General features: G+C 41.9%; 1 protein-coding gene across 1 annotated transcript in view; it reads left to right on the top strand.

The window, feature by feature from the left end:
• The window catches only part of EEFSEC (eukaryotic elongation factor, selenocysteine-tRNA specific), a 100,385-nt gene that overhangs the window by 45,090 nt on the left and 33,879 nt on the right, over positions 1-21,416 (top strand). Inside the window, exon 5 of the mRNA XM_065845988.2 lies at positions 10,348-10,989. Coding sequence (XP_065702060.1) covers positions 10,348-10,989 — 642 coding nt within the window. The remainder of the gene's footprint in view (positions 1-10,347; positions 10,990-21,416) is intronic.

The raw sequence follows: 21,416 nt of genomic DNA, 5'->3' as shown, positions 1-21,416 counted from the left end.
TGTGCTTTTGTTAAATATTAACGTCTTTGGGGATTTAAAATAATATCTTTAGAAAAATAAGGGGGTGGAATGTTTTCCAAACAGTGCGCAACATATCCCACTTTAATAAAATAGAAATAACATAGGCGGTAAGTGGTACCTGCCTTCTGCGTGAAAAGGAGGAAGAGCTGTCATAGTTATATGATATACAGAAGGGAGGTGAGAAATGACGATGCTGACTGAATAGAGAATACGCCGGTGGTATAATATTGTTTTGCCTTTCAACAAAGGCAAAAAACCGAACATTTAAGTTACTAATGGCAGCTGCTTTGTCTATTAAACTTCGTTTAAAAAATTCTTTTTCCTCTAAATCTAATATTTTGAAGGATGATGAAATGTACATATGTCACACACAGAATATAGTCGGTGGTATAAAAGTGTAGCTTAAGTATTGCGTGTATTTTGGGGTTTTCTTTGGCTCAGTTGTTTTACTGCTTCTTGAAGCAAAGTCTGTATTTGGAGCATCTATTTGGAGTGACTTTGGAAACTTGGCTTAGCGGCCAAGTTAAAGCTTTTCTTATTTTTCTGTTTATCTTTGGCCTCATCTCTTTAAATTCTCTTTGTCCTGCTCCTCCCGTTGACAGACGGTGAAGAACCTTCAACCAGTTACACCCGCTGGCTCGGTTTCCTCTGATCAACAGTGACTGTGGCACCACGAGTTTCGAACATCGGCGTTTTGCTTTTGAATTGAATCAGCTCTTAGTTCCAGCTTCAGTTCTGACTTACCGAACTAGAAAAGGCTGTGGTATTTTTATCTTCCTAAATAAAAATACCCAGCCACTTCCAATAAAATGATGTTTTCTTTACGACCTATTTGAATTGTGCCAAAACAATGTGTAAAATAGAGGATTAGAGGGCACATCCCAAATGATACCTGAGTTCAGTCTCCTAAAACTGCAAGTAACCAAATCTTGCAGTCTCACCGTGATGAGTAACGTTTATATTTACTGTAGAAGAATATGAATACATCTTTTAGAATAAAAAGAACATAAGCTTGTCATGTAGGAAGACCAGTACTTTTTGTTGTATATAAGAGAATTCTAGATGTATATTCAGCATCAATTTGCACTGAGATAAACGCTGATGTCTGTGTAATTTACCTTTAGAGATGAGAGCAAACGCTGGTTTGTTTTTTGAGAAGGATGCACCGACAAAAGCAAAATTGCATTTTGCTTATAGTTTATCCTGAATATTTTGCTGAGAGAATCCCATTGAATATTCACCGTGTCAGTGGTACCCGCACATCTCTGCTCGTTCCCTCCCCACGGGTGTCTGGTGCTGGATGCTGGAAAACGTTTTAAATAAGAAATGGATTTGCACGGGTACTTAGAAACTCTGAAACTCTGGTGTTCGTTGTAATTTCTTCAGAGCTTGATGAAGGTTTAAAACACATTAGAAGGACTGCGCTAAAAAGGGTGGGGGGGTGTGTGTTTATTTGCCTGCTGAGAGGTTTTGGCAAATAGAAAATGTGTTTAGAAGGCAATAGTTTGGGGTTCTGTTGTTTGAATGCAGCTCCTGGCTGTTGTTTTCAGAATATACCAGGTGTTCTTGCAGCATGTGTTGGAAATTATTTCTTCTATAATCAAACCTAATTATTTTCTTTCCAAATTGGGCAGCTCTCCCGTAGCGAGTTAACAAATCCTTGAGAGGCAAAGGACTCGCAACTCTGCGTCTGTTGTAAGTGCGCGTTGTACGGGAGGTGAGGGACCCTTCTGGTGAGTTAATCAAAAAGACCTATGCAAACAAGCACGGGGATTTGATTCCGCGGTCGGTCACCGCAGTTACAGAGCCCGACATTGTTGGGTGAACCCCGGTGATCTCGCCGGCTACCGCACGCTCTGGAGCGCCAGACCCGGCTTAATAACGACGCGGGACGCTGGATCCACAAATTCATAGCAGCTGTCACAGCTGGGCCGCGGTGAAGTTTGGTCAAGACCCTTTGAACTTTTTATTTCGCACTAATCCCATTTAGTGTGATCAATATATGGACCTCCAGCTCCTGGGTCTGTTAATTAGGTGTCAAGTGTTGGGTAGGCTGGTGTCAGGCTGTAAAATACAAACACAGGAGAGACTATCGGTGGGGAAGTGAAGTGTTTATTGTCTGAATGTATAAGAGCCCCGGTTCTGAAAAGTTGCCTTCGTAGTCTGAGGTGTCCTTAGGGGTTTTGAGAGTCTTTCGTTTCTCTCAGTAAGGTAATTGTATAGTTAAATAAGCATTTTACTCAAAACATCAGTGTGGTTGGGGGCTGCAGAATAACGTAAAAGATCTAATTGTACGGAGAGTTTGATGTTGGAATAGCTCTTTGCTTACCTTCCCCCTGCTTTTTTTTGTTGTTTTTCTCATTATTAAAAATGCTTAATAATGACCCTGGTAACTCTTTGTGTTGGGTTAAGATGGGAGTCCTTTCTTGTTTTGCGCATGTACATTTAAAACGAAGCTTCTCCTCAAACTTTACTGATATTTCCTTTGAGCTTTGTGGCCTTTGGGGAACGGACGGGATAACTTAGATCTTCATTTCCCCACCTCGAAGAATGTCGGGAGTTTTTTGAACTCCCCCATCCTTAGTTCTCTATCATTTAGGGAAGGGTAAATATGTAGAATGATATTTCAGCTTTCATACATTTTTGGGTTCCTTTATTTCAGTCTCGCAGTGACAGAAAGGACTGGGGAGTTTCGAGTAGTTTGTTTCATCTCCTTTGAAGAAAACCTGAAATTTATGATCCCAGATCAGACCTTTCCTATAACTCAAGCAACTCATCCTGTTAACTGTTTTAATATATGGCACCGCTATTTCATTAAACAACATCCAGGAATAATTAGTTCAGCAACGATGCCTCGGAACAAAAGCCCTTGATTTCGTTTAACTTTATAAGTTGGTCTCTTTTGATCTGCAAGAACACATCTGGGGCCTTGAAGAGAGCAGAAAGAAAAATATGAAACGTTTAGCAAGGCTGTTGGTGAAGGTTTCAAAGCACAGTAACCCTTTGGTACCGGGATGGAGCTCAGAGGCTAAACGTGTGAATTTCTTGTTTCATAAGACATCTCGTGGCACCTCTAGATGGTAAATGGGTTTGCCAGCTGATGGCCGCTACGTTTTGGTTCTATTTCCAGTTTTAAAAGATGCAGTCTCTTAATTCTTCCTTCAACTTTTCTCCATTTTTTTGTCCCTTTTTCCCCCCGCTGCGTGCGGATGAATTAATCAAAATCATTACTGCAAACATGACTTGGTTTTTTCGCCGTGTGTCTGTGCGTTAGAATGTGGTTTTTCCCTATCGGCCTTTGCGCTGTGCTGCGTTGTCCCTTAATTAGCTTTGTATGATTTGCCAAGGTGGTTGGGATGAATCCATTTGTTCTTTAGACTCAACTGCTGAGATCTGGAAAATAGACAGTGCAGAGGATATAAATTGATTCTTTTAATCTTTCCTAATGTTAGAAATTGCGTACCAGCTGAACTCTCGATTTGCCACCGAAAATCCTACGTCAAGGAACAATCTATGAAGATTTTTGCACCAATTATTTTTTACTTCATAGAAAGGATTGCTGCAAAAATACTTGTTTGATAGCAATGAGTTATTTTTTTCCTCTCCTCATAGGAGAGGTGGCCTTTGCTTTGGTTGTAATTAGCGCAAGGAATTCACTGGTAGGTACTGTATCATTCCATCTGTACCGACGTGCATACTCGTGTTTGCTGCATGGCACTGAGGCGCCTTTGCCTTTATATTCCAGGTATTTCCTATAAAATGGACAAATCATCGGGATTAATGTTAACGTTTGCTACAGCTGATGAAGCCTACCAGATCTCTCAGTAATTATTAATCACCTTTGTTTCGTTTAGTGTAAATCGTGGCTTCTATATAACAAGTTTATTTTAGAGAAGAGACAGGAGAATTTTGTTCATGAGAAAGACATGAGCGAAAGAACTTTCTTATTTTTCCCCTCGACCTGTCAAAATAGAATGGAAAAGAGCCCAAAATATTAATTTTCATTACAGGTTTTATTTTTAAGTGCAGCTTTATGCTCACTCTGTGTTTGTTTTCCTTCGTGAGCCTTTAACTCCAAGGTTGTGACCCAGTAATGACCTTCTCTTTCCACTCTCAATTGCTTTTGACCTACTCCATTAAGTAAAAAGAAATAACCTAACAGAAGGGTAACCAGATCAGTGCTGCCACGCCAAGGAAACGGGCAGGCTTGGGATGCTCTTCTTTAATCTCTCTATCCACAGAGCCTTCATTTTAATTTGCAAAATTGAACCCAGATCGAGAGCAGTAAAGCCTGAATACGGCAAATATTCATGCCTCAGTGATCTAGAGTGGCTCCATTACATTTCAGAGATTGGGAGAATTACCTTTTGGATTATGTATATTCATGGGCTGATTTTTATTTGAGATATAACATTACTCGCGTTGGGCTACATGTCGCACATTCTACCCAAAGCAGCCTTCTCACAAAGCTCCGAATGTTCATTACATGTCAAAGTTTAACTTCTTTACTCTATAGTTTTCTCCTTTTTGTGCTTTTCAAAGGTTGGTAGTAAACAAATTTCTTTTAAAGAAGAAAAAAAAGCCCAGTAGAAGTTGTTCTATAAAACCTTCAACCCTGTGTTTACTGTGATAGTTTCTTTTGTATGGGACTTTGAAGTCTTCAGATAAAAGTATTCTTATTGTTCTGAGCCTAAATCTATTTGGAAACAATAATTCGTTCTGTTAGAAGAACAACATTGCAGACGAGTGTGTTTAACCTGTTGTTTTGCATTGGTTTGACTCCTTTCTGGGATTTTTTTTTCTTTGAAAAATGTTTTATTGAAATATTTTTGCTAAGTTGCATAAATTTTAATTAACTTGTGAAGGTTAAGATTATTGTGTGTTATGGTTTTACTATAGGTCTTGCATTCTCTGCCTAGATGCTTGCTGGCTAAACTTGTCATTGTTATGTTATGCTTTTAAGATGCATGCTTTATCTGTAGTGATGGATGGCACAAGCGGTGCCACTTAATGTAAAGGTACTTGACATCTTAAGATTCTTGTTTCGGTTACAAAAAAGTGAGAGATTTTAGTGACTTGAAGATGGAAGGATATTGAGTCAGAAGATTCCCCAGATCTACAAGAGGATGATCGAGGTGCAGTGGAGCTCGGTGCTCTTCACAGAATCCCAGAATGTCAGGGGTTGAAGGGCCCTGGAAAGCTCATCCAGTGCAATCCCCCCATGGAGCAGGAACACCCAGCTGAGGTTCCACAGGAAGGTGTCCAGGCGGGTTTGAATGTCTGCACAGAAGGAGACTCCACAACCTCCCTGGGCAGCCTGGGCCAGGCTCTGCCACCCTCACCGTGAAGAAGTTTCTTCTCAAATTTAGGTGGAACCTTTTGTGTTCCAGTTTGAACCCATTACCCCTTGTCCTATCACTGGTTGTCACCGAGAAGAGCCTGGCTCCATCCTCCTGACACTCACCCTTTATATATCTGTAAACATTAATGAGGTCACCCCTCAGTCTCCTCCTCTTCTCATGGTGTTCCCTCATGGATCCCAGGCAGAGGAGGAGATGGAAGGGGGTGGAAGCTGAAGAGCATATAAAACTATATAATTACTGGGAAATACCATGAGGGTCAATCACAACTGAGCCGCCTGATTGTCTTCTATGGCAAAACGTAGAGATGGGAAGAGTTGTGACTTTTGGAAGACTTGGGGCACATATCTCACAGCATCCTCGTGTGGAAGTTGAGGTTTGGGTTGGATTTGGGGGATTTTGGTGTGAGTTGGAAACTGGCTGAAGTGGTTGAGGCTATTGGAAACTCTGCTGTGAAGGAGGAAATCGCTGTGAAATGATAGATGAGGTTCTGAAGGATGTGGTTTAGTGACAGTGTTGGGTTGACGGTTGGACTCGGTCTTGAGGGTCTTTTTCCAACCAAATGATTCGATGATTTTACGATTCTATGATAAATATTTTGGAAAATCAGCCTTTTGTTTTCAACAGGTGAACACTGTGTCCTTCTGGAGAATTTGGATTGTGACGAAGGATGCAGTTGAGTTTCTCATCTGCAGTGAGGTGTGATTCCATGTTATGTCACAAGGGTGATGAGATTACTGGAGTTCACCAAATAAATCCTGCACTAAGCAGACAAGCAATGCAGTGGCCATGTGAGGGTTTACAGTAAATAGTGAATTCAAGTCAGTTCAGTCACAAGAATAAAACAAGTAGAGGATAGTTTTGTCATTCAGTGAACATTGTCCAGACAGAACATGGGATGGGTTAGGTTCTGTTGAAAAATACAGTTATATGTGTAAAGGCTAAAGGAGGATGTGCAGACACAGAAGGTCACTTAACTTTATGTGCAAACTCTTAATTTTAACACTTGCTAATTTTTGATTTGTGATTGTGTGCATGAGTATAGCACGCACGTAATTTAAATATTACAGTGTTAAAACAGAGCAGCGTGAGAGTAAGATCGTTGACCTGCTGCTTTATTTATTGGGTGCAGAACCATATTTTAGGTGCTGTGAAAGGAAATAAGCTAAAGGGATTTTATAATATCCCCTTTTATGTTACTTTGTTCCAGTGGTGCAGTGCAGGCTCTTCAGGCCATGGTGTTATTTTATCAGGAGGATGAATATATTGAATAAAATCTGATAGAACGTGTGTGGCATTACATGGGCACCACAGTGGTCATATAGTGAAGGGCCTTATAAACAACATTTAAAATGATTCTTTAACTTAACTTTTATGTGAAATAGATCACTGTGTGATGCCATGGACAAATAATAGATTCTAGAAATATTCAAGAGCTTTCAGAAAATCGTTACTCAGCCGCTTGACGTTGGTGGCACCCACAAACTTGGAATTATTTCTGACTCTTAGAGGCTTCTACTCTTTGTAGTTGGTCCTGGGTGCTGTTGTGATGTTGCCTGAGGAGAGATGGGTTTCCACAACCTGTGCTATGGGTGGTTTTTGTCGTGTGGCTCCTGTTCAACAACGTGCTATTGACAGCTCTGGTCTTGCCTCCATTGGACGCTGTTCTGAAATCCTGGTGGAAGAACTGGAACCAACATTTCTCGCTGTTCATTGAGATGTGACGTGGAGTCGCCAATCCTGGAGGTGTTCAAAAGGCACGTAGATGAGACTCTGAAGGATGTGGCTTAGTGCTAGATTTAGGTTATGGTTGGACTTGATCTTAAGGATCTCTTCCAACCAAAAAGATTCTATGAAGTGCAAAGGCATGTTGGAGAATTAAGAAAATATACCATATATGAATTTTTAAACTAAAAGATTTTGTTATTTGGATGGAGGATGTGGGTGGAGGATTGGCTCATGATTTCTTAGCGCTCATTGTTGCCGTCTTGTGCCAAGGGCTCCTTTGAATGCCTTTAAGCACCAGTGGTTTGCTGGCTTCACTAAACACTCATCCATAGGAGACAGTTTTGCTTGTGAATCATCATCCCTCATATAGCAAAGAATTCAACATGCTGCATGTGTAGAAGATAGTTTATGAAAAGATCTGCTTACGTGTAAGAGCACTCTTGTATCTGAATTAGAGCTTTGCTTTGTCTCAGTATATGTGCTTAGGCGTGGGTTGGTTGAAAACTAAAACTGGTGGTAGACTTTCAGATGAGTGGGCTGCAGTTTTTTCGTGGTGTCGCTTGACATCTACTGATCACCAAGAGGTGGTGCTGGAAGCAGGAAGATGAGATACCTTGTTCTTGGTTTTTGGCTTTGTAGTAGAATAACAGGGAGGAAAGGAGTCCTGGTTTCCGAAGCCCATCTGGGCTGCACTGTGGTCCTGCAGTTGGGCCTGAGTTTGGTCCCCTCTAGTAGAAGGGCACCACTTTGACTGGAGGATGTTAAGATGTTTCTTGTATTTGGTGCTTTGGCGCAGTTTGCGGTCAGTTTGTGCGTCTCAGGGTGGTTTTGTTTGGGTGCTGGTTCAGGCAGGTTTGCTCTTGGGGTGTTTCTAAACCTCGGGGCTGAAATCACGTTTTCTTCGTCCTCCTTGAATGCAACTTAAAGATGCGGCTCTTTGCAGCTCAGCTCTGAGGTGAGACCTTTATTTTAAACTGGTTTGAGTCCCCTCTATTTCCAGGGTAGTCTTTTTGTAATATGTATATAATACTCCTTTTATAATTCCTGCATTTATCATCGGTATTTCCTTTGATAGATTATTGAGACTATTTATTCCAGCTTTGCGGTTTCTCCTCAGTATTACAGGGAAGTTTGGTTGCTGTATCTTCCCGATCGGAAAGATGCGCTCCCAGCATTGGGAGCCAGCAGGGTGGCTGGGTTTTTATCTGGAGAAGCTCTGAGCGATGGCATATGGTTGATAACTTAATGGAAGTTGGATAAATAAAGAAAAAGGAGCTCTGACATATCGGAGAAAAAGTCATTAGTGGGCTCTTTCTGTATCCTGTTTTCTATTAGTCCGGACTAAACTGCTTTGAAAATCCTAGTGGCCTTTTCCTTTGGTCTGTGAATAACAGGGCTGAACTGTTTGGGTTTTGCATTTTTCATATTCTGCATTTGAACACAAACTTCTTCTTTCTCACCGTTTTTATAGCCCTTTACATAAGGCTTTAGGAACACTAACGAGATTATACAAATAGAATTGAAAAAGTGAAGCAAATCCATTTGCGAATGATGTAAGGTTTCGACACGTTGCCTCTTGATTTATATGGCGAGATAGAATCAGTTCCCCTGCGCCATTATTAAAGACAAAATGTGGGTGAATTTCTTTGCAAAGTTTGTAGCAAGTTTTATAATGGCGTCCAAGTTATCCGCGTTTACCTACATGGTTTGTGTGCGATGAAGTCTGTCTCTTTAAAATTGCACTCAATGTTGTTCGATTTCTTTCTGTGTCTAAATGTCTAATTCCTCAAAATAAGAAGAAAATGTGTCTCCGTTTAGTGCATTACTAAAATGGGCCTCGCTCTGTTTTCGTGGGCGAGATAGAAGTCGTTTTACAGCCAGCATTTGGAGGACAAAAATTGGGTGCTCGAAATAAATGCAAAGAAATGACTAAAATATTGGTGGGAGCTGGTCTTGATTAGGAATTCCTATTGCATGGGACAGAATGCTCAATATTATTTAACGGGCGTTCTTTTGGTAGATGATCCGGCCCCAACTCCCTACTTGAAATTTCTAGTGCTGTCAAGTTAAAGAAAATGGGTGAAAGTTTAGGGCTGTAACTTGTGGGGATCCCTTACCCAGGGAAACAAATTAACACTGGGGGCCAGTTGCGTCGTTTTGGGTGCCAGACAAAACAAAGATGAATTTTAGTTATGTGCTTCAGTCTCTTGAAGAAAAACCCTACGTTTGGGTTATTTTAAAATAGAGATGAATGTCTCTGTCAGTCGGGGTCAGTGAAAAGGGATGAAATACTGGGCTGCTGCTCGCGGTCTGCCCGGCAAATGGGACGCTGGTGATTTAAAGCTGCTCTGGCTCCTGTTACTTGACCCAGTGGGCGCAAATCGGCTCCTGATTCGCTTCTCCGCTGGTTCCATGTCTGACCTTTTGGAGGGAGATGCAGTCCCCACTGGGTTCTCGTGTGATCTAACCCGCCCCCCGTTGCCCAAGTGCACTCGTAGCGCTCTTCTGGTCACGTTCTAATTCCTGCGTAGCTTGTGCTTTTGGAAGAGTTTATGGTCGGTTAAGACGCGGTGCTGTGCACGATCCTTGGAGAGTTGATTCCGGTACTGAGAACACGCAGGAAAAAAAGAACGGTCTTGAATGCGTTCTTCTAATTTGCTTTTCTTCCTTCCTTGTGTATGTTATGGGAACTTTAGATGCATTAGTAGATACCTTGAATATAAGGGGAAAACCTGTTTAGATAGGCAGATTAAATCGCCTGCAAGGTACTGGGTACATCAGCACAAAGCACTGATTTTTCAGTATGTTCAGGAATGTGGGATCTTTCCCTTCACACGTGTGAGGACAAACAGAGCTGTCTGATAGCAGACCCAGCTACATTGGGTGAGCATGGCGGGGGGAGGCTGCTCTCCCATGAGATAACAGGGGGCAGCACGGATGATCTGCTTGGCTTGGCTTGGAAAAGCTTTATTTTGCATGATGCTGTAAATTTTTGGGGTGGTTTATAATTAGGATACTGTTGTCTGAAAGAGAATTAGTCAGGAACCAAGAGTCTAAAACTCAAAGGTGTGGGAATTGTAAATGGTGGGGTGTGTTCTCAGTCTGTTCGCTTGCTGCTTTTTGGATTGCGGACTCTTCTAGGTCATCTTCACAAGAGAGCAGGGTGTGAGATGCGGCTTTGTGCTTGTGATGCACTCGTGTAATTAATCACTTTTTTTCCTTGCTTTTTCATCATTAGGTGACAAAGAAAGTCAAGTCCATGCAGATGTTCCATACTCCTGTGACTTACGCTATGCAGGGTGACAGAGTGGGTATCTGCGTAACCCAGTTTGATCCCAAACTGCTCGAACGAGGCCTCATTTGCACCCCAGAGTCGCTTCACACCATCCACGCTGCCATCATTTCCCTGAAGAAAATCCAGTATTATCGAGGAGCTCTTCAGACTAAGGCCAAGTTCCACATCACAGTTGGTCACGAAACAGTTATGGGCAGAGTGATGTTTTTCAGTCCAGCCCCTGCTGACTTCAATGAAGAAATTCAAGAAAACGCTTTTGATTTTGACAAAGATTATCTTTATCAAGAGGAATATTTGTCCAAGGACTCAAATTCTTCGAAGGAGGACAAGGAAAAGGAGCAGGCAGGAGAAGTCCAGCTCCCAAGACAACAGTGGGCGTTGCTGGAGTTTGAAAAACCCGTCACTTGTCCCAAGCTGTGCCTTGTGATCGGCTCCAAGCTGGACACCGATATCCACGCCAACACCTGCAGGCTGGCGTTCCATGGGGTGCTGCTCCAGGGCATGGAGGACAAGAACTACGCGGAGACTTTCCTTCCCAAGCTGAAGGTGTACAAACTGAAGCACAAAGAAGGCCAAGTGGAAAGGGTAAGGTGTCTCTTTGTTATAGGAGGGAAAAGGAAATATTTATTCTGCGTTAAGTACGTTTATAGGTGGGCTATTGTCACTGTTACGTTCTAGAGTCTTTATACATATTTTTCTTACGTTTGTATACCTAATGTATTACATCTCGTCTGTTTGCGCGCAGAAATCTCTGCTTAGAAGTGACCAGTTTATTCAGTTCAGTGCGGCATTGAGTGGTTTCCACCTATGTTTTTGATGTGTAGCAACTGTTCTTGCTGCAAACTGGTTTTGTTTGCTCACCTTCCCAAGTGGCTCATCTGTTCCCACTTGACACAACTCCCAGCTTTCCATTGACACGTATTGCACAGTTACTCTGCAGCACGTTGGAAATGCAGAGACAGCGTAAATACAAATAGGAACATAAAGTAAATAACACAGAGAATACTATTAATTATTTTATGCGTTTTTACATTATATTACATAAGGGGTTTAATTATGAACACGTTTTAGTAGGCAAAACGGATCTCCCACAAGATGCTTTACAGTGCTGTAGAATTCGAAGTTGGGATCAAACTCATGAAATGGAGAACTTGGAGCTTTGATTCGTGTGTGTTGTTTCCATGTTGTACTGGTGTTAGTTTGTAGTGTATGTATTGACCCTCCTCCTTGTGGCAGAAAATAAAGGTGATTCTGGAGGAGTTAACATCCACAATAAAACTTAATTAGCTTGTTTTTGTACCATCCCTTCAGTGTGGATGGATACACTGTCTATAGCAGTTGGTATTATTACATTGCTATGTCTGTTGTTCTCCATTTTTGCTCCCAACACACGGCACTGGTCCATGGGAGTTGGAAACATGCGGAGCACCAGTTGTGCGAGTGGTCCGACTGGGATAACACAGTTTGCTCTTAGCGTCACTCATACATTTTTAATTATTTATATTTAGTGTTATTTTCAAGTCCTTTGCCAGTTTACTTATTCTGCTATTGATTTTACTGTGTAAATAGTGGAAAATGTTAATCAAGTTACGTATGTTTTCTTGTCTGGCCCAGTAAAGAACCAGTGAATATGGGTTATTTAGTATTTGGCAAACAGTCATTTATTATGTGAAGTGTTTTGATTTCTTCCCCTGCCTTTTAAACTACAAAGCTGGGTGTTTTTATCATGTTATGCTGTCTTCATGTGTCCCACGGTGTGTCCTGTGTGTGAGCCTTGATCACTTTTGGTATTATTGCTAATTGCTTGCGAATGAACAGTTACCATTGAATAGACTGTCTGCAGGGCAGGTTTTTCTCAGATTCTGCCTCCTGTGATATCATGGATATTCCAAACTGGCTTTTTCCATGCTGGTTTTCCAAAGGGATAGCGGAGCAAACGCGGTAAGAAAATCCAGTGGTGTAAAATCATGGAGGCACACGGAGACTTGGGAGAGTCGGTGGCAAGAGGGTTGTGCCCTCTGGGAGTAGATTACAGCGCTAATTGAGGTACCTCCTATGAAGTCTGTGCTTTGCAGAGCCCAGAGCAGCAGGAACAATGGGGTGGAACGGTGACTTATTTTAGCACAAAGTGGCCAGCTAATAGAAAATGTGAATCAGCTGGTCCCACCCTGCTGCTGATGGATGGCTGGAGATTAGGATCGCTGGGCTTAGGGTGTCTGTGCTTGGCACCGCGACAGGAAAATGCCTTTCTGTGTTGAACAAGGAAGCTCCCCCTCCTCACCGTCCCTGGGGACGCATAAGAAGTAGTAATAATTAAAAAATACATGGTACCTTCAGGAGAAGTGAAACTTTTCCTCTGGAGACAACTGCTGAGGAAAAGCAGCTTTGTGGTTTGCTCGAAGGTTGGGAGAGGGGGAGACGGGCGCGGAACCGCTGTCCTGGTTCGGCACGCTCTCAGACCTGGGATGTGGTGGAATTCAATGGTACCCGCCTGTAAAACATCGCAGCCCATCTGATATGGGCTCTCCCAACCCCTCAGCTTGCTGCTGGAATTGAAATAAATTCCCTGTGGTTTAACTCCCACTTTACCCAGGACAAATCAGGTGTTTATGGGTTGGCTTTTTGTGCCTATTCTGATTAATGATGGAATAGTAGGAATTGTAATGTCGTGACGTTGCAGCATCACGGTACTTCTGTGCCCCTTGTGCGCAGCACCCCACTGGATATTAAGGTTTATTTTTCTAATAAAAGAAGAACATTTGTTCTCAAAGACTTTTTGGCTCTCTAGGAGCAAGTGTGACATTTATACTGTTTCACGTAGAAATTGAATCTATGAACTGGGTAAACACCATATTTTAAAATGGTAAAAAAAAATCATACATACTGTAGCGAACAGTCTTGAATTAGTAGATTTTAGTGGAAAGTCGTACCCAAGCTTCCTGGTTTTTCTTGTCTACTCAGCAATGGTAAATTTCCCACAAAAATTTGAGTGCTCTTGTACTTTTGTATCGCTCACCATTTCCCTTTGGTATCTTCATCCTTAATGCCAAGGCTTGAGTGAAGCTCTGGGAGAGAAAGAATTGGAGCCTTAGTGCTGTTGTCCACCAGGATCCTTAAATTTCCCTTTTCCTTTTCATATCCTTGCTTATTTAGCTGCTGGTTATTGTTCTTTTTATTGATGTATTACTCTAGTATATGAGAAATTTGACTTTAAAACATTTACTATCTGCTCTTCTTGGTTAAGCTGGTGCTGTTAGGGAAGTTGCTTTTAACCAGGATGTTTTGGGGTCTGTGCTGGGATTGCCCCTCGGTTATGAAAAAGTTGCCCGATTCAAACTGGGGTGAGGATTTTATATCATGTCTTTGAACTGTTGAGGGAGCGTATGGATTTACCTGTTAGGCTTTAGACCGGATTTGGTTGGGGGTTCAAGCCTTTAGGGGGTTAGTTTTAAGGAAAATCAAGATCTGCCATTCCCACAGAACCAGGAGGGCGCTGGCAAAGGTTTATATTTGCTTAACTTGATTTAAAAATGATGTGAAATACAGCTCTAGTTTTCTCTTGCAGAAAGGACTCGAGACAGGAGAGAAAGTTCAGTGGAAGGAAGTTTCTGTCACAAGCATCTTTTGGTGTGGTTGCGTGGAGGCAGAGGCTGTTGCTTTGTTTTTGCAAAGCCTTGGCTGCCTGACAAATGTTCTTGGGGTAGGAAAACGCGCTTGGCTGGCAACAAGTGACTTACACTGATAAAAAGGTAAAAGCAGGGCTGAGAGTGTTATTGTGAACAGCAGCATCGCTTGAAGGAGTACAGTGTGGGAGTCCTGGTGAAAAACGGGCAGACGAGGCACTGCGGAGAGAGTTTATCCCTCCGAATTGGTGCGTGGTGGATACGAATGTGGGTTTGCTGAACGGCGATGGGTCAGCAGCCCCTAGAGCGGGGGACAAGCAAATTATAGAGATAAAGAGCAACTGTTGTCTTTGATTTTGTGCTGCTCACCAGTCAGCTCTTTGTTTGTGGGCAGAGAGACTCTTATTAATCCTCACACCATCTCCGAAATATCTTCCTCTCTGAATTTTACCTTTATGCAGCATTGCACATGAATTCCAGTCTGACTCACAAAGCTGGTAGTCAGTTCCTGGGATAAATCCTTTATATTTGTCACATTATTTGCTCTTAGGCTTTTGTGGACATGCAGGTTGAGTGCAGTAACTTTCAGACCGTAGAAGCGCATCATTCCTTCCTGCGTGACTCAGATGTTCTGCCTGTTTTGAAAGTGTTTGGACAAGCAGGATTTATCTTGGGATGGTCGTCACAGGGTCCTATTGTCAAGGATGCTCGTAAATCAGTAGCTCTGTGGCTGAAACAAAAGGAGAAGGAAAACTCCGCCGTGCTCTCATGGCACAAGTTGCACCTTCTGCACTTTCAGACTTGTGTAGTGAAAAAATATCCGCGTGTCTCAACTGTGATTGTTTCCCATTTTAAGCACAGCGGAATGTTTTCCTACGAGAATGGGCTTGTCCTTCCTAAAGATGCTTTCTCCGTGTTCCTCTGACACTCAGAAGAATGAATTTTCTCTGTATTTCAAACTTTTAAATGTGTTTTTCTCATTATTTACCTTGCTCTTAGGCTTTGCTTATTCGGTGGTTATCACGTTGTGCTTGTTTCTTCGGGAGTTCGGTGTGTCACAGCCCTGGGATGGTGTAGTTTCAGTCATAGCCCCTGTTCCCAAGTTGGGTGGGTTGCTGGATGATGAGTTTTCTTATTGAACTGGTTCTCATGGGGACTGAGGCCGTCACAGAGCACGTTTGGCTTCTGGAGGATGGAAGAATCCCTTGCTGCTTGATTATAATTGTTTGAGTACTAGTGCGATCCAAGTGTCCCCAAGGAGACAAGTATTGTTGCATGAGCAAGGTGTGAAAGCAGGGCAAGTTATCAAGACTCTTATCAGAGCATCTCTTCTGAAGCCTGAATGGAAGAGGAAAAGCTTATCTTGCAGCGTCTTTTAAAACTCTGTTTTCCTCTTACAGTAGGAGAACAAGAGCAGGCGCGTTACCTGGGTGTTCAACCTGGGTGTTCAAATGGAAAGTTTTTGGCACCATTGCTCAACAGGTCCTTGTGGCCTTTCAGGAGAAGGATGAGATATTGTGGAGATCAGCACTAGCGAGTAACTGTGGGAAGCCTGAGGGAATAGTATTTCAATTAGTTGATGAGCAGCAATGACCCAGAGCATCCTTTAGGGAGTTTGATGCTTTCAAAAGCAGCAGTTGTGAAAATGACTTTTTTTTATTGTAATGTTTATCAGCCATATTTTGTCTTTTGGTTCCTTATGGCTTTTTATGAGTGAAAACGCCAACATTTAGTTTCCAGACTTTGGGTCAAGTTTGTAGTAGCTCAACCACATATTTAACTGAAGTGCTGAAGGAGGGAAGATGAACTTGCCCATGAGAAAACAGGAACATCCACTGTGGTTGAGTTGGACTTCTGGGGAGATTTTCTTTGCTCGGGGAGGTGGTGAGTTCATATGGGACGGCCAGAATATTCCTGTCTGGAAAGGTTATTGAGTTGTGGATTGTGTGTGAGCAACACTGGTGCTTTTATTCCCACTGAATCCTTTCCAGATATCAGCAATACCAGAATTCATTTTGCAGAGTTATGTCTGCGCTGTACCTTGAGTTTTCTGTTGCACGGTTGTGGTGCTACTAGGAACAGAGAGAAATAAATACCTTACCTGTTCGGATAGTTAGATTCTTCTACATAACTTATTCCTAGATAAAGGATGTTTTGTTGGCTTGCGCTATTGTTTCATATGCTATTTTCATATAGCGGCACTGTAGTTCCAGCAGGACAGCAAGTAAAACACGGCATGAACGCAATGGCGCTTTCTGGGTGACAAATACAGACTAAATGGACACAAAGTGAGTAATGAGACCAAACAGAAGGTGTTTGGGAGCTGCCCGTGGTGAGCAGGGCTGTGTCTGTAGAACCTGGGACAAGTGCTGGATGTCACCCCAGCTACTGTAAACGTGCAGACGCCACAATTGATATTTTCCCTGCTTTGAAGTCTGAACATGAGTTTGTTTGGTTCTGCTTGGCTGCTGATGGTATGCTAAATACAGCAATAATACAGAGATGAAGGCAATCAGGTGAATAAAAGCACACAGCACATTCACCAGTTAAAATGTGCTGTAAAGTAGGAATATAAAAGATGCATTTATTTACTGGTTCTAGTTTAGTTTTTGAGTAAAAGGGTTTGAGGAGCTTAGTGTGGGGGAAGGGGAAGCATGGGCTGCGTGTTCATTAAACAAATACCATTCCTGTTAAAGAGTACCGGGAAAAGAGTGGTGATGTTTAATGACTGACACAACATATGGATTAACACGATAGAATAAACTTGTCATAAAAGCCCAGCTAAGTTGCAGAATCTGCTTGCTTGCCTCATATGAAAAGGTTGGCGTTTTGTTCGCTCACCAAGAAAAGAACGGCCTGCTCCACGTGACTGGGTAGCAGAATTTTGCAAGGTTTAAGTAACACCTATGGTTATTATTTATATTATTAAATTTAAAATGCAGACATGCTGTTGAGTCTTACAAGTGTGTGGACAGCTGGTCTTGATTTTTCTGAGGTTGTGTAAGAGTCACCTGTGGGGGAATCAGTTTGTCAGCAAGGCAACCAATACACCATTTTATTTATTGGATACAAAAAGAAATTAAGAATCTTTCTTATGTTGCAAAATCAAGCACTTGAAAGTTGGGAAATACCAGATTTACAGTTGCCTATGCAACATTAATTCTGTTCCCCTGTGCCTCTACCCCGTGCACTCAATAAGGCAGCGTTCCTGGGGAATGTTTGAGGATGTGGTCATGTAAAGAGTATATCGTGGGGCATATCAAAGAGGGGCAGGAAAGGTTGTATGGACATCTGGCATTTCTTAAGTGCCCAATTCTGCAATTTAAATAACTTGGGTTTTATATAAATGTAATTTCCTAGGCAGTTTTTAAAGTAGGAAGGTAAAACTAAACCTACGTATTGTTGAACCGTAACCATCCCTCTACCGTGCACCTTCACTTAGGGTTGAGTTAGAAATATCCAGCGGTGTAGCACAGGCTGGCGTAGCACAAACCTTGTGAACAACCAAATAGCATAAAGAAACTGTTATCCAGGAGAGACGATGGACTGTTGGGCTTTGGGCAGAGTTGTTAGACTTGGGATGTCTGTCTGTCCGTCCACAGGATGTCTGTCTGTCTGTGGGATGCCTTCAGAAGCGGACGCGAGTCTATATCAAGAGTCGGCTCCATCTTCTCCCTTGACATCATTTGCTTCAGGCAGGGTATTTATGGCTGCTTGTTAGATATTCTCAAATCCAATCGTTGCTTTATTTAGAAAGGAAGGTGTTTCTTGGATCCAAAAACCATAAACTGGGGAGAGAAGGGACAAACCTTTTCTAAAAACCGAAGTTAGTGGATATGCAGAAATGTGTGTGATGGCTTCTTGTTATGTTAAAACAGCGATAATGAGACATGAAGTGCTGAAGGAGACGAACTTGCTTCTGGATGGGTGTTCAAAGGCAGAAGTTTAGCTTGTTTGCTTGGAGGATGGTGAGAAGGTGTTTAGAGCCCAGCACACAACCAAAGCTTCTCATGCTGGAGGCGATGGCAGAAAGAAGAGGCTTTAGTGGTTTATGCAGCTGTAAGCTCTTGCAGAAACAGCTGTTGCGACCGAATTATGCTTTCTTTGTACCAAGTTGTTCCCCTAGTTCTCAATGACAAACTAAAAGCCAGAACAGTGTTTGGAGAACCCACAAAGCTGCAAACCTCATTGTCAGTGAACATCATCTGGGTTCGTTTCTCCTTCACCCTTTTGCAGCCTCACGTACCATCATTTTTGTCAATGAGTGAAGCCACGTTTTAAAAAAGAATAGGAATTTGCAGCCTCCAAAATATTCCCGTTTCTGACAGAGAAATGAAAAGTGCTCAAAACTGTTTTCTAGAAATAAATGAGCTGTCACTGCTCATGATGAAGGTGTCTCAAGTGTACTTTTTCTAAAGTACAAAAGAGCAATAAAAATACTTGGTATTTTCAGTGTTAGTCATAGGTTCTTTTTGTTCTTTTTCTCCCCTCCTGTTGTTTTCTGCTTTAGTTTCAATGGGCCGTTTTTCAGTTTGCTGAGGATAATCTTCAGACCCTTTTTTATCTTTTTAAAAAAGTCGTTTTATTTCTGTTTAAAACTCTATAATTTTAGATTAAATTGGAGAGGGCTCCTCTGTCTGTTCCTACTGTTGAATATTCAGTGCTTTTACTTTATCTCAGGGCTTTTCTTGTTACCCATCTCATTCTGGAACTGCTTGGTCTCTTCATATGTGTTTCTCTTCTGATCCCCTTATTTCTTTTTCCACAGATATATTAAGACATGGAGCTAATTGCTCTCAAAATGTGTGTGATGGGTTGTTTGAGAGGGTGTTCAGATGCCAGTAATTTCTAAGTTACCTTAAGAATGAGGGTGGTTTACCAGGCTGGGTGGTATAGCTGCCTATCCCAGCTCAAAGGGAATACCCAGAGTTATTGTTCCTTGAGATTATACTATAGTTTGCACTGAATACCAACATGTGTAACATTAACTGCAGTTTCATGAACAATATACAGTAGCGTAAGTACTGCTTAGATGGGGAGTGTGAGCTGGTTAATTTTTCAGTGAACTTCTTGGTGTAAGTGGAAGCGCCGTGTGCTGGCGCTGCGCATCCTTCACCTACGGTTATAAAGCGCTGTTTACTTTTTTCCTGCAAACACAAAAGCCAAGCGGGAAGGGATATTTCATAAAGTCGTTGCTATTGTGTCCTCTGGTCTGAGCCATAAAACAAGAGTAACAGAGACATTCCCTTTGAACTTGAAATCCCCTTCTAAGCTGCTGATCCCACCGAAGCAAGAGGGGGAGACTATACCGGCCAGAAAATGTTTCTCTTCTGACTATTTCTCCCCCTCCCGCCCCCATTTTCTTTTTTTTTTAAAGTCCTTAAGTGAGTTTGATGCTGCACCTCTGCCCATAAATTTAAAACAATATTATCGTAATGTAGGTCAGTGAACTGAAACGCCACTGTACACCATGGGGGATTAAAGTCAGCGAGGCGCAGGCCTCTCCCACTCCCACTAGGTCGTATGACAATATAAACAAGAAATGCAAGGAGCCTTCAGCTTTTTCTTGCCCTAATCCTTTGTTTATGCAGCACTTAAACTGACTTTTGGGGTCGTCTCTGTCTGGCATTAAAGCCCTAAAGCTTTTTGAAGTTTCCCTGAAGTTAATAAAATTAGTCTGCCCTCATCGCTAGGCCCCTTGCTGCTGGTTCAGAGCAGGCCGCGTATCCCTTACTGTCTTTGCGGCATTCGCCTTTTTAAGTTAATAATATTTTATAACCAAAAAAAGAGAGTGTTTGAGAGAAAAGCAGGAAAGATCTCCCAAAAGGCTGTTCAGCTAATAGGCAAAGCGATTGCCATTGTAGATGTTCTGAGAACTCAAAGGGGATTAACTTAAAATCCAGCGATTGGAGGTAAATTGCTGGTAAAGTAATTGGGAGTGTTGAGTTTCAGTTGGAGAGAACAACATGCGTTTCTGTGGCTTTTTACAAAGCAAGACTAAAACAACAGAAAAAGTTCTTTTGTTTTTGTAAAATGGTCTGAAAGTTGAGAAAATGAAGTTTCCTTCACAGCAATTCTTTCTCCTTTACCCATGGATTTTAGCGGCCGCTTATCTTACGTCGGAGAGTCTCTCATTATTTAGTCTTTAGGGATAAATCAATGATATTTGGGGGGAGGAAGGGACATGGATGACACGGGATGGGATGTGTAGTATTTAGTGTACAAGACTGAGACTTCAGCTCATAAAGGTTTTATTCCAAACAGCCACTCAGGCAGGTCACTGATCACTTATCTCAATGCTGCTAAAGCAGTTGTTTTCCTAATGGCCAACAGAGATGCCCAAGGAATAATGGTGATATAGACAGAACATATAAATTGGCTAAAGGAGGGATTATTATTATTTTATTATATTTTTTTCCAAATTAACCTTTGGAGTGTGAGGAACAACTCAACTGGAGCCCTCGATTACTTTGCTAAACCACGTGTCCAAGAGCAAGACCCTAAAAAGAGACACACTTACTTACGAAAGATGAGGGGTTTTAAAATCTAAAGGTGTTGAGTATGCCATATCTAAAGGGTGATAGATTTTGTTGCTGTTGTAATAATAAACAGCAGGTTATCATTACAAGTTTACTCAAAGGCACATGGTGCCTGTAACACTTGTTCGCAGGAATCGTTCCAAGTTGTTTCCGACCATCTTGCTGGGGAGGCTGGAACCTGATTGCTCACCCTGTAATTCCATTTTTAATTAAGGATAACTTTGAAGTGCTCTTGGAAAAATAAAAGGTGTTTATGTTGTCTGTAGAGTTGGCTTCCTGTGCTATTTTGTGGGAGAACTACAAAAATAATAGATATAGGGAAGATCCTCACTGGGAGTGTAAGAGATCGTCTGTATTTCAAACACGGGGTAAGGAGCACATGGCCAGTGGTGAAGAAGAGGGGTGTTTGGTTGTAAAATTCTTGTTTTAGGAATAACAGATTGTATAGGAAGAAGTACTATTTTTATTTCATCAGCTAATACAACTGGAAAAATTAAGGTTTTGAGAATTTTAAGTGCGTCTTCAGTTGGAATGAACAGCTGGTCTTTGATTTCAGACCTGAAGAAAGGCAAGTGTGCCTGACAGCTTCTCTTCCCCTACCCATTATCAGCGGCTCTAGTGAAAGACATTCAGTTTTAAATTTAAGCCAGAGGTTGCCAAGCAGTGATATCAATGTTACCGTTAATGGTCCACAAGGTATGTTGAAGCGTGTTTTGTTGGGGGTGGGAGAGGGCAGGCACCCAAAAAAACCCCTAAAGAAACAAAACAAAAAACCACAGAACACACACAAACAAACCCAAACACGCAAAACCACCACAACAACCACCAGAAACGTGACCTTTTGGGAAAA

This window comes from Patagioenas fasciata, chromosome 10 (genome assembly GCF_037038585.1).
Source record: "Patagioenas fasciata isolate bPatFas1 chromosome 10, bPatFas1.hap1, whole genome shotgun sequence".
NCBI lineage: Eukaryota > Metazoa > Chordata > Aves > Columbiformes > Columbidae > Patagioenas > Patagioenas fasciata.
Note: the sequence above shows the minus strand (reverse complement) of the source record. Positions and strands in the feature narration are given on the sequence as shown.